The 13,587-nt window shown below is 36.7% G+C and overlaps 1 protein-coding gene across 1 annotated transcript in view; it reads left to right on the top strand.

Moving 5' to 3' along the window:
* Nucleotides 1-11,537: 11,537 nt before the first annotated feature.
* lrrtm4l1 (leucine rich repeat transmembrane neuronal 4 like 1) overlaps nt 11,538-13,587 on the top strand; it is a 102,552-nt gene continuing 100,502 nt past the window's right edge. The window contains exon 1 of the mRNA XM_077242956.1: nt 11,538-12,072. Within this exon, the coding sequence (XP_077099071.1) occupies nt 12,069-12,072 (4 nt within the window). The 5' untranslated portion in view covers nt 11,538-12,068. The remainder of the gene's footprint in view (nt 12,073-13,587) is intronic.

The raw sequence follows: 13,587 nt of genomic DNA, 5'->3' as shown, positions 1-13,587 counted from the left end.
AAACTACAATGTGAGACGAAACAAAAGAGAAGTGATGGTATTGGTGCTGCTAAGTGGAATTATGCAATGGATGCAAAAGTTTGTGGAGCCCTCCTGCCTTTATGATGTTTCCTCGATGGACTTCCACGAGTGAAAAAAAGATAAATGCTGGCAAATGGGAGTTTGTTTATGCTCTTGTTTCCAGAAGTCATTTGCTTGTTCCGCCTTCTCGATGACATCACGCTCATTGTTAAAGACGGAAAGCAATGATTGGCAACCTGACCAAGTGTCGAGGTGTCCATGAGCAAGACACCTAACCCCAGCTGCTCCCGACGAGCTGGAGGGCATCTTGCATGGCTGACACCGCCGTCGGTGTATGAATGAGTGAGTGAATGGGTGAATGTGAGGCAATATGTAAAGCGCTTTGGTGGCCATTGGGTCAGTGACAGCGCTATATGAATGCAGTCTATTTACCATGTTTCTTGTTCACGACATGACAAGAATTTAGAGTCAAAATCGCATAATCATACAGTGACTATCGTAACAGGCAAAAATATTGTGTTGTCTGAACCTGGCATTAATGACATGTATGCTCTCCATCTGCCCATCTTTTACTACATTTCCCAGCATCCCTCCTGTCCCTCACCTGTGCTCACTCGGCTATCACCCACACCCGTTCTTCATCAGCTTTGCAATTCTGCCGAGAACCCAGTCTTCCTGCTTGGAGATTTTAACAAATGCAATGTATCTACGTTGTTGCCAAATCTTGAGCAATATGTAACCTGTCCGACAAGACTGGTTATGACTCTGGACAAATGCTTCGGTAACGTGGAAGGTGCATATGTGCCAAAGCTACATCCACCGTTGGGACGTTCGGATCACAACGTTATTCATCTGTTACCAAAATACAGGCAGCTTTTAAAGAGGACCAAGCCTGCCGTTCAGCAGGTTCAAACGTGGTCCAGAGACGAAATAGAAAAGCTAAGAGGCTGTTTTGAGTGCACTGAATGGGACTTATTTTTTAACGACGATGACTGTTGTAGTAATCATGAATTGTTGAATGATACAATAACCTGTTATCTTCATTTCTGTGTAAATTCAGTGGTTCAAACAAAGAATATCAGAGTCTATCCAAATAATAAGCCATGGATTAATGGCTTATTAACATGCCATTACTTAAACATGAAGAAAATAGCCTTCTTGCAGAATGATCAGCAGAAAGTAAAAGAGTTTAACAAAGCCGTAAAACATAAGATAAAAATGCACAGAATGATTATAAAGAGAATATCAAAGAGAAATTAAAAACAGGGAATGTAAAAGACACATGGAAGGGTTTGAATACAATGATGGGTAGACAAAAGAAAAGAATCCAACAACGTGAAGAAGACCCTCATTGTTTTGCAAATAATCTTAATATTTTTTATTCACGATTTGATAATGATTTTATCGATAATTTGTCTGCTAGTAATGAATTAATGATGACCATGACTCAATCACAGCCTATGATTATACAGGAGAGGGAGGTTGTCACAGTGCTTCATAAAATTAAACCGCATAAGGCACCTGGCCCAGATGGTCTGAAGGGGAAAGTCTTGAAAGAATGTGCAGCACAACTTGGTCATATGTGTACAAGGTTGTTTCAAACCTTCCTGGATAATGGTTTTGTACCATTAGCCTGGAAGAATTCCATTGTCATTCCGGTGCCAAAAATACCTAATGCAAAATCTATCAAAGACTTTCGCCTAATCACACTCACATCTATTCTGTGTAAATGTATGGAGCGCATAGTATGTAAGGAATTGTTATCCCAAATTGAGACATGCATAGACCCACTGCAATTTGCCTATCGGGCCAATAGGAGTACTGTGAATGCCTCTCTTACTCTTTTAAATAAGGTTCAAAATCATCTAGACAACTCAAATTCCTATGTTCGAATACTTTTTATGTATTTCTCATCCGCTTTTAATACTGTCCAACCTTATCTTCTTCTAAAGCGCCTCTATGAGTTAGGTGCTAGCAGTTGGATGATTTTATGGATTAAGGAGTTTTTAAAAGGTCGCCCTCAGCGAGTTTGTGTTAATAATAATGTTATGTCGGACTGCTTGGTTCTAGATACTGGGGTCCCGCAAGGATGTGAACTGTCTCCAATATTTTTTTCCGCATACATAAATGAACTGAAGTGCAATGACGATAACCTTACCCTTATAAAATATGCTGATGATATAGCATTGGTCTCATGCCAGAAAGAAATGAACTGCAATTCATATTTTGAGTACATCGACAGTATCATCCGTTGGTTTGAGAGTAGTTCTTTACATCTTAATAGCGAAAAGACAAAAGAGTTATGTTTGAGAAATCAATCAAGAAGAGCAGATACTGCATCTGAATATAAACCAGTTGTCATAAAAGAAAAAACTGTAGAGCAAGTCTCGAATTTCAAATATTTGGGTACAATTATAGATGTGAAGCTTAATTTTGAAAGTAATGTGGAGTATATTCATAAAAAAGCACGACAACGCCTAGGTCTCCTTAGGAAACTGAGAAGCTTTAATGTTAGTCAGCAGACCCTAACTATGTTGTATCGATCAATGATTGAGAGTATTCTCACATATAACATTATTTCATGGTACAGCAATCTAACACTGAAACAAAAGAACAAACTCTCACAAATAATCAATCAAGCAAATAAGATTACTGGACAAAAACAACAGGCACTACAGAGCTTGTTCGATCATTTTATGGGAAAAATGGCAATTGCAATTTTTAAAGATAACACTCACCCTCTTCACTCTGCTTTTGAATTGCTCCCATCTGGACGTAGACTAAAAATTCCCTTGGCTACAAAAAATCTCTACAAAAGATCGTTTCTTCCTATGGCAGTGATTATCTTAAATCGTACAGTGTTTTAATTGAAACAATAGAGCGACTGTTAATATTTTTAATTTGATAACTATATTATTTTTTGTATCTGTGTTGTTGATATGTGATGTGTCTTATGTTACAGTGTCAAAGAAAAATTTCCGCTCTGTGAAAACAGACTGGACAATAAAGTTCAATTCAATTCAATCAGCATGCCAATCAAGAACAGTACTATAGCTCATTGTCTGGTCTCCAATTTGGATTACAGACTCCTTATGTGTTATACTCACCTGAGAAGTCTCAAGCGATCTCCTGTCCAGTGAATCTCCTGTCCAGTGAATCTCCTGTCCTGTGAATCTATTTACTTACCTGGCTACCTACCAATGTCATTCAAGAGGTTTGAGCTCTCCTGCTCATGCTCCAGTCACAAAATCTCTGAAACCTGGTAAAGAAACAAACACTTTTTTATTCTATATTCATCTGCTAAAGTAATCACTTCTCCATTATTCACACCTGCTTGCGTTGTTTATCATCTGTTTTAATAAATACTTTGGGTTGAACTAACTCTGTCTCCGAGTCTGGTATCCCCTGACAGAAGTCCAGAACTACAACATCATGTACCCAACAGCTTATTCACCCGTCCACACCGTTGACTTGGTCCTCTCCCTCTCACAGGATGGCTGCCCTCTAGAACACTATGTGGAGTAGTTCCTCGAGCTTTCCCACCTGGAGTCTTCTGGAGTGGTTTGGATAATCATCTCTTCCAACAGTTACCAGCGAGAACTACCACCTGTACCCTGGAATGATATCTAGAATATGTACTGTAGATGAGTGGCTTCACCCTTGTAATAGCAGAAGAGGATGAAGACACCATCGCACCTCAGTCACAGCCTCTCCAGCCCACTCCAGTCCTCCTGGTGCCATCTGTCTTCATCTCAGAGACACCACCCTCCTCAGAACTCCTCCCTAGTCCTTCTCAACCCCTCCTCCAACCCGCCACCATGCTAGAGCCAGTAACTTACAGACTTCGAGCCCAGACACCCCCTTACCCAACCCACCAGGGTCACAGAACCAGAGCCCACGGCAGACCCAGAACCTGAGCCTGCAAAGGACCTTCCTCGAATGGAGAAAGTTACCTGGAGCAAGAGGCTGCAACCCTACTCATCCCAGTGTCAGTCATTGTGTCTGACCAGGTGCGAGAGCCATCCCAGTGGAGATCTTAGAGGAATTTGACTGTGTGGAGTTGGGTTCCATCCATGTCCACATCCCTGGTGTGCAGTTGATGCCTATGAGTCCAATCAATATAATGGGCTCCCTAGTTTCCTCCTATTCCCAAACCAAGTCTCCTGTGTCTCCACTGGTCCCGTCAATCTTCATCACCCACACCTGTTTCTCATCAACACACCAATCAAGAAAAGTTCTTGAGCACACACATCTCAGTTACTCATAGTCTGGTTTCCAACATGGAATACCGACTCCTTACCTGCTATCTTCACCTGAGAAGACTCCAGTGATCTCCTAGTATCTTCACCTGATAAGACTCCAGTGATCTCCTAGTAAGACTCCTGATATCTACATGTGATACTGAAGTTATGTCAGTCCTGTCCTCTGAATCCCACATACCTGTTTACTCACCCGGCTACTTTCCACTGTCATTAAAGAGGTGTGTGCTCTCCCGCTCCATCATGCTCCAGTCAGAGTCAAGATATATGAAATCTGGTAAAGACACAAAGACTCTGTTATCCGATTCACATCTGCTCAAATCATCACATTTGAGCAATGCAAATTACTCATTACTCACCTTACTTGCATTTGTCATGTTTCAATAAATACCTGTTTGGGTTGAACTAATTCTGTCTCTAAAGTGTAGTATTCCCTAACAGTTAGAAATTGAGCTTGACCTATACCTGGGAGTACATGATTAAAGAATAAATACATATATTTGTTGAAATGGAAAATTATTATAAGTTAGTTAGTAAGTACTGTGTGAAAGTATTTAAATAATTAAGCAAGCTCCACAAAACAAAGAAATGCCATAAAAACACTTGAGAGATTGTGCATGAGATATTCCCCCTGTAGTTTGTTTAAAAAAAAGAATGGTGAAAAAATGTTGCATAGGCTGTTTTACATTATATATCTATATCTATCTATATCTATCTATATATATATATATATATATATATATATATATATATATATATATATATATATATATATATCATTAACAAGAAGCTAAACATTTCTGTGATGACCTTGAATGTATTCATGTTTAATAATGATTCTTTAATAATTAATGTTGTTTTAAATTATTTACTTTTTATCTTGGCAGAACACTTACAGAATGGTTTGTGTAGTGTTTGTGTTTGACAGCTAAGTTTGCTTGTAATTGGCCAAAGTAGTTCCTAACTGTTGACAATAAGGACTAAACATGTTTCCAAAGATCAGAAATCAACCAGCCTCATAACTTAAAAAACAAAAACAAACAAACAAACAAACAAACACCTATTAGCAATCCAAGCTCTCTCTTTTTCCAAAAAACATAAATAAAATTGAATGAGAAATCATGTGTGTGACACCAACACAGAACAATTGTTAAGTGGATTTCCATGTTTGTTAGAAGTCAGGTTTTCTTTTGATGTAAATGGTTCTGACTTGTGTCCTTTAGTTTAGAAGGTCACATGTTGGCCTCTCCTCCTTTACATATTAATGCATTTATCTTTAATCACACAGACCTGTAAGTACAGCTCACTCCAGGGATTGACCTGCAAGAAGACACCATTAGTGATTAAGCCTCTGACAGGTGACTATTAGACCTTGTACGGGTGCTGTCTCTTTGCTCTCTGCAGATTTGTTTCTGTGCTTATATCTATTTTTCTATTATTTGATTAGCATCCGAGTTATTGCGCTCAGTGTGGTGTAGTGGGTGTTATGTTTGGTTGATCAATACATAAAAGACATCGACAGTGCATTGCAATTAATGTCTTCCCTGCTTTTTCAGCAAGCTGTTGAGAGCTGTAAATATCCTCCTTTTTCCGCTGCCAATTTTAGTTACCCCTCACCGTCTCTGATAATTTGTGTGTGAGCTTGAGTGTGAGTATAGGTGTCTGTGTTTGAATATATATGGTCTTTTAAACTGGATAGTGCTTTATGCAGTGTATATATTGTTAGTCCTTGATTTTGATTGGCTGAGTGGCGTTCCAAGAGAGCTGATATAACAGTCTAACAGCACTGGGACTGTTTGTATCACTTTGTTTGCGATTTCAACAGTCTGTGCATTAGTGGTGGTGATTATCATTGTTGAGAGAGTCATTGAATTATTCGCCCAATCGATTTGTTCAAAACGTCTCAGGTTATGACTATAACCTGGGTTCCCTGAACAGGGAACGAGATACTGCATCAGAATGTTATGGGAATGCTTCCGTGTGACCGGTCTCTGAAGCATGTGTGAAATCACACCAAATTCTATTGGCTGACGGCAGTCATGAAATGGTGCGCTGTTATGACTAAATGGCCCCTGAAGTAGACATCATTAGCTTCTGATTGGCTGAAGAACGAAGCCCAGGCATACAGGAAGTTCTACTCTACTCAGGGAACTGGGGTTATAGTCATAACCTGAGACATTCCCGGTAACACTTTATAATAACTGCACCTTATTAATCATTAGTTAAGCATTAGTAAACAGTTAATTCACAATTTATAAAGCATTAATAGACATTAAGAAGGAGTTTATAAATGCAGCTATAAATGCTTTGTTCTTGATTTATAAGCATATCTATAATGTGTTTAACAATTGTATTTTTACTTTTTTAATGATCAATTTAAAACTTCTAAATGAAGTATAGCATTATTTACAAACCAGTTATTTAGGAGTTGTCAGTGATTCATAAGATCACTTACAGTTGAAAGTATAAGTAAATGTAGTAATTCAGTTAGTTATAAAGCATTTACTAGTGGTCAGTTAACTTTTTTGTGAGCTCATCTAAAGTGAGGACTATTTATGCCTTATAAAGCATTTACAAAGGAGATTGAAAGGCTCATTTATCTTCTAAACAGAAAAGGAAACAAACTCAACACAGTGATACAGAACATAGGCACCTTTTTATTTTTTGATTTCCTGAAGACAAAGAAGCTGATAACGTCCAATGCAGGCACCATTTCACGTCATATGACTGCCGTCGGCCAATAGAATTTGGTGTAATTTCACAGTGCTTCAGAAACCTGTCACATGGTAGCATTCCCATAGTGTCAACATTCTGATGCAGCTTTGAGTTCCCTTGAAAGGGAAACACTGATTCAATTATCTATGTGTTGCTCAGAGACAAACAACGTTCATTCTCATGTGACTTATTTGGGAACTAGTTTCATTGGCACGTTAACAACGCTCTTTGCTGGCGTATAAGATAATGAAAATACTAGAACTATAGGTATCGATATAGATTTCCCAATTTAATTTGATTTACAATCTCTCGATTTAATTCTACACAATTCCAATTTATTTGGAACTAGCAACTTAACGGAAGTAGCAACAGTGACCAGTTGCATGAACTATTATATAGACCAAGTCCTACAAGTTAGTCATTTCATTATTTTCTCTAAGACTGATCATAACTTTAAGCAAGTTATTTAAAAGGTAGTTTGGTCTAATTTGAATCCGAAAAGTCAGACTGATTGCCCCTTTAGCAAACTGCTAGTTGGTCAGACTAGTAGTCTTAGGGCTTAACATAGTAACTTTGTTTATGCAACTGGCCTTTTTCTTCTAACAGATTATTGGAAAAGAGACTTGGTTCTTGGTTGTATCAATTGGTTGTTGATTGGATGTTGAGACGTCCGTGTTTCACATAAAAGTGGAGGCAGATGAATGAAGGCTTGCATAGGGTTTAAGCGGACTAAATTATTTGAGAAGTCTATCATTACACCGAAAGATCAAGTTATGACATTTTGATTACACACTATGGTCAAATCATTAAAAAAAATAAGAAACAGATGAATTGTTCACAATAAGATCTATAACATGCATTTGGAAAATAGATTAGGTAAATATTAATTTCAAGCCAACAACCAGTGATTAAGGAAGAGGGCATTTTGTATCATGCTGTATGTTTTTGATTCCGCAAAAAAAAAAAAAAAAGTTTGTGAATCAGACCATATTCGTAGCATTTTTATATATTTTTTTTCACTAGAACCAGTAATAGGAATTTGTTTTGGGAATCAGGATTAGCTGGTTGTGCTGTTTGTTCTTGATTTCAATAAATTTCGAAGTCATGAGAGTCCTTTTTTCAACATTTAGTTAGAAGTTAAATAGCAAACCTGCATGCTGCATGGAAACAGATGCAGCAGCAAAAATAAAGAAATACAGCCTTTGTAATTCAAAGGGTCAGAAAGGAAGTGGAATTGTTCACAAAAACAAATAAAAATGATAGAAAAAATACATGATATGATCACTTTAATATGAGAACTTGACTTTCACTTGTTATGATTGGTTAAGCCTGGTAAAACGGCAGATTTCCTTCAGATTGAGGGCTCTTAAAGGCAATCAATAGAAAGACAACTCAGCCCGACCCATATTTAAGTTCTGAATCACTGAAATGGAGCAGACAGAACTGACCAGTTATGAGAGATTTCCTTTATTACCTTTAAAATGTCACATGCTTATTGAAGACATCCTCAAGGGAATGCATGTTATTTTTCTAAGCAAATTCACATCCGGCTAGAACTTTTTGTGTAGCGCAGTATGCAATTTAATGTGTGAACTTCCATCCAAAATGCCTGTTATGACGTCTCATAATCATGAAATATGTATGCCGCCCTGGGAGAGATATTGAGAGCCATGTAATTGGCTTACATCAGCATAGCAGAAGCTTTTGGTGTTGTTTCAAGACAAATGGGTGACAATTGGTTTCCTGTCTGGGCTGGCTGTTTTTTTTTTGTTTGTTTTTTTACCACTGATTATCACATCCATCACACACTCTTTCTACATACTCAAAAGACAATATGCTTTTTATAAATCATAGTCCTATATGAGAGAGAGTAAATAATGACAGAATTGTTTCTTTGGTTATGGATTAAATGATTCGGATTGAATATTATATCATATGCTTAAACTCTCATAACAAGACTTTTTGTTAATGTCAATCCATGTGTCCTACATTTGTCAATTGTTTAAGTTAATAAATAAACATTTATTTTCAACACAGTAGCTAGCACAATGATGAATTAAGCTATGTTGTTAACAGTGACCTTGTTTTGCCTTCGTCCATCCTTACATTGCCATCGGCTCCTGCCTGTTTTTGCCTAACTCGCACTGCTTAAACTGGATAATCCCCTGCTAAAATGTATTCCATTGCTTAAAATTATCTGCATGTCTTCAATGCGGCAAGAGATCAAATAAAGCCATAGCATCCTTAATCCACTCATATCACGACTGCCAATGTGTGAAAGTTCCAAGAATTATTTTTTTTCATTGTGAAAATCTTAAGACAGCCAAGATGAAACTGAGTTTTGAAAAAAAAAAAAAAAAAAAAAAAATTTTGTTCTAATGAGATATCATCTTGTCTTTTTCACTTGCAGATAATCTGCCAAAAAATATTTGAAAGCTTCATAAAACTGTGGTTGCACCTTGTTAAAAGAGCCCGCTATAAAATAAATGACGGAACATAAAATTAGATGGATTCACAGGCAAAGACCGGAAGAAAACTCATCAACATGCACACTACATTTACCCACAGGATAGACTGTCCCAAAAAACAAACAAACCATCAGGCAGAAAAATTTGGCTTCTAACTATTTTGCTATACTTTGAATCATATATGGACAAGTCAGTCAGATCACAACAGCCTGGAACAAATGTACTTCTCAAACCAGAATTTTTTTTTTCATAGATCATATCAAGTGGTTGTTTTTTTTTTCGTTCAGCTGCTGGCTCACTTGTTTAACCGCATAGTGTATTCATCAAGACCTGCAGAAATATTTTAATTGTTTTAAAGAATGTCAATAAGAATAACAAAACAACAAGAGTTAAACTAGGCGATTGTCTTCACTATTGTGACATACATCCAATAGGCTTTATGCCCAGCTGCACTACTTCCTGAACTTCAGCCAGCTCCTTTGTTTCCTGTCTGCCATTATTGGACAAACTGATTAATCCAGGTGTGCCTGGCCTCAGTAACAATAATCAGGCACACCTGGATTAATCAGTTTGTCCAATAATGGCAGACAGGAAACAAAGGAGCTGGCTGAAGTTCAGGAAGTAGTGAAGCTGGGCATAAAGCCTATTGAAACGGCTTCTCAAACAAGAAAAAATTTAGGGCAGGACTTGATTTTGTCCATGTTGAATTGATTGGATGGTTGTGGTTTGCTATTGGTCGATCCCATGTGAGTGACAGGTTGCCCCGCCCTTGCGCCAGTAAACGCGTCATCAAAGAAAAGAAGAGATGCCACTGCAAGAGGGAGAGGATGTTATTTTCATATATTATTTATAATAAATACAGCAATATTCCATAAAAAAAGTAAAATTCTCCATTTTGATTTAATGGTGACTTTAAATTCTCCACTAATTTGATCACTAAAATTGAACTAGCTCTATGGTTGTTTTTCATAACACTAATTAGGGACTCCGAAAAAAGCACCAGGGGGGACCAAAAAGGAAATTACCATATTTTGTTTATCGTTAAAGAATTTTATGTCACTAACATGCTGGATTATTTTGTTTTATAAGACATTTTCCTTCATTTTTTATGTGCCTGTATTTGAACTTCTACTTCACAATGTGCAGCAAATGATAAATTGACTATCTTGCTTATTAAGGGGCTTACCAAGTAATTAAATAAACACACATTAAATATTGATTTGAGCTGAAATTATTTAAAGATGTGAGAACAAAAAGCTTCCAGAGCAAGGCTGCCTCGGTCAAATATACAATTTATACAGAAAATATTGATGCATAATACCATGACTGAGTCAGAGTCAAGTATTCTGGATCTGTGTGATATTTAAAAAAAAATAACTTTATATAAGCCTAATTTAACCTGAATACATTACAAGCAATTTTAAGGTTCTGGTACAGAACATGTGGTCTCAGTTTTCAACTGGGGTTCATATACTCCAGGGGGTCCATTAAATTATAAAATATCAAAATATTTATGTATTATTATTTTGTAAAAAAATACTATTTCAAAAGTAAAAAACAACAACAAAATAAACGTCAAATTGTATGGTCAAATGCAACAACATCAGCTTATATCATCTCATTTGATTGATTCTATGGGGCATGAATCATCTTTAAATGAATGAAAATCTTTTCAGATATAAGGATGCACTGTAAAGTAGTTGAGTAATCGAAACTAGTTTAGCATAACCCAATAATGTATGTCAATATTGTTAATATAGTATATTAGTGTTACATATATATATATATATATATATATATATATATATATATATATATATATATATATTAAGAAAATAAAATAAAAATAAATAAATAAATCATTGTTAGTGTCCATACCTGTGGAGGGCTACCACACACACACACACACACACACACACACACACACACACACTGGGTCTCTATTGTTACTTTGTAGTGATTACCAGTGTGTCGTTTACATTCATCAGCAGTCTTGGTTAAGTAGGGTGTTCTGGCATTCTGCTAGTGTTTACCGCAGCAGATTTGCCTCCAGGTCACCTTTATTATGACTGTGGAGGACCTGAGGGCGGGAGCGCGCAATCATCCTCACGGTCTGTGATATTTCTCAGGGACGAGACTCGACTGCGGCGGCGAGCACAGATTTACTCTCATGCAAAGCCCTCACTCGTTCTTTCTTTTGGCTTTGCTTACCTCTCTTGTCGTTAAGCTCCGCAAGATTTAATCATTATTGCCTAAATTATGCGACCCAGAACAACTTTTGCCCTTATATTCAGACAGTTGCTTGCCTTGATGCGTAGTGAGAATTGAATTATATTCCGTTTGATCGACAGATGACCATCATGTTTAATGCTGTTGGATATGTACCGGTTTGCCGTTTTGTTGGATTCAACGGGGGAGGCAGCATGTTTTAAAGTTTTTTTTTTTGCGACATGGATTCGGATCTATAATGATTTTAGTTCGGCTGTAATAGCCTACTGCTCGGACTAAAGGTAAAAGTCTACGTTGGAGTGGATCCTGAGAGACTAATATCTGTGCTGTAACCGCAGGGATTAAACGCGAGTGGAATCAAAAGCGCGCGGCTGATATGGGTGAGTATGGCATCCTGGGCAGTTTATCCGTTACCATTGATAATGATAAAAAATTATGTTTATATTTATAATTGATGTTATTTAATTTGCAGATTTAAAACATATAGTCGTCCATTTATGTAAAATTAAACAAAAATGCACCTTTACCCATTTTTTTACATAAAAAACTATGTAAAGTAAAAATAAATTAGTTTTTTTCCTTCTGTATTTGTTAGATGATTCATTGTAATTTTAAAAGGATCACAAGGTGTTGATAATGTCACATTTCAAAACAAGTTTGGCTTGTCTGTCAAAATGATTGGCTTTTGTGTTATTTCAACGCATTAATTCGTGATGGGCAGTTCAACTCATTTCTGCGAATCGATTCTTTCGAACAATTCGTGTCAAAGTAGCAGTTCGAAAAAAAGCTTTTTACGTAATCACGTGGTCTCTGACATCAAAATGCATCTTTTAAAATGTTCCCATAAAGTAATTTGTGCACACATTGCTGTTTATTTATATTTTTCGATTTAGTTGTTAATATTTGTGTTTATTGTGATTTCCTTTGTCCCAGTTTAGTTTACAATCATGATTCAGTTCATAAAAAACTAACATATTTAGTTCTAAAAATATTTAGCACATAACTAAACTTAATAATTGGCATCTTTTGGATAAAAAGTTTGTTTTAATAAAATTATAACCTACTATTATCTCATGTAAAACTGCCATATGACTACAGTCAAGATTTAATTGTTAATATTTCTGCTATTAAAATTGACTTTCACCCCATTAGTCAAATCCTCACTCCAAAGGCTCAGACCAAAAGATCAGCTTAGGCTACTCACTGGCTGTAGATTTGAAAAACTTTTCCTCATTATTTGTTGAATCACAGAGGCTACACCAGTTACTTTTGCTAAGAAATCTCTATTTGTTATTTAATATACATGTATCAGACAGAGAGAAACAGGCATAGAAGAATAAGGCTACAGTTTAGGAGGTCTTCTTTCCAGATTTCTCTGTTCCCCATTTATCTATTCCCTCACCCCATCATGCCAGCTGTAAATGGTTTCTCTGGGTTTCTCCTCCCTCATCCCATCATGCCTCTATTTCTCCTTCCTCTCACCCCATCATGCCTCTATGTTTCTCTGAGGTGGTAACATTGAGCTTATATACACCACTCTGGGACTTACAACTTCCTTGTAAGGTAGGAAACATGTTGCTTATGTTTAAAATGGAATGTATTCCTAATGCTTACACATGGTACAATCCACTATCCCTCTGTGTATTCATTAGTGGTATATTTGCATCAGTTGAAACATTATTTTCCTTTTAAAGAACATGCCAACTGAAGTATCATCATTATTGGAACATCTCTGCTCAGTAAACGTTACATTACACACATACTTCTAAGCATGAGTGTCGGAAGCAAAAAAAAATTTGGGTGGGTCATCCTCCAGATTTTTTTACTGGAGTAGATTAGGGGTGTTCCCGAAGCCAAGGGGTCATATAATGCCATTTTAATGCCAAAAGTTAATT

The sequence above is a fragment of the Siphateles boraxobius genome, unplaced genomic scaffold (genome assembly GCF_051911475.1).
Source record: "Siphateles boraxobius isolate OS27281-9 unplaced genomic scaffold, OSU_SipBor_1 25, whole genome shotgun sequence".
NCBI lineage: Eukaryota > Metazoa > Chordata > Actinopteri > Cypriniformes > Leuciscidae > Siphateles > Siphateles boraxobius.
The sequence above is the reverse complement of the archived record's forward strand: the minus strand, read 5'-3'. Positions and strand labels throughout refer to the sequence as shown.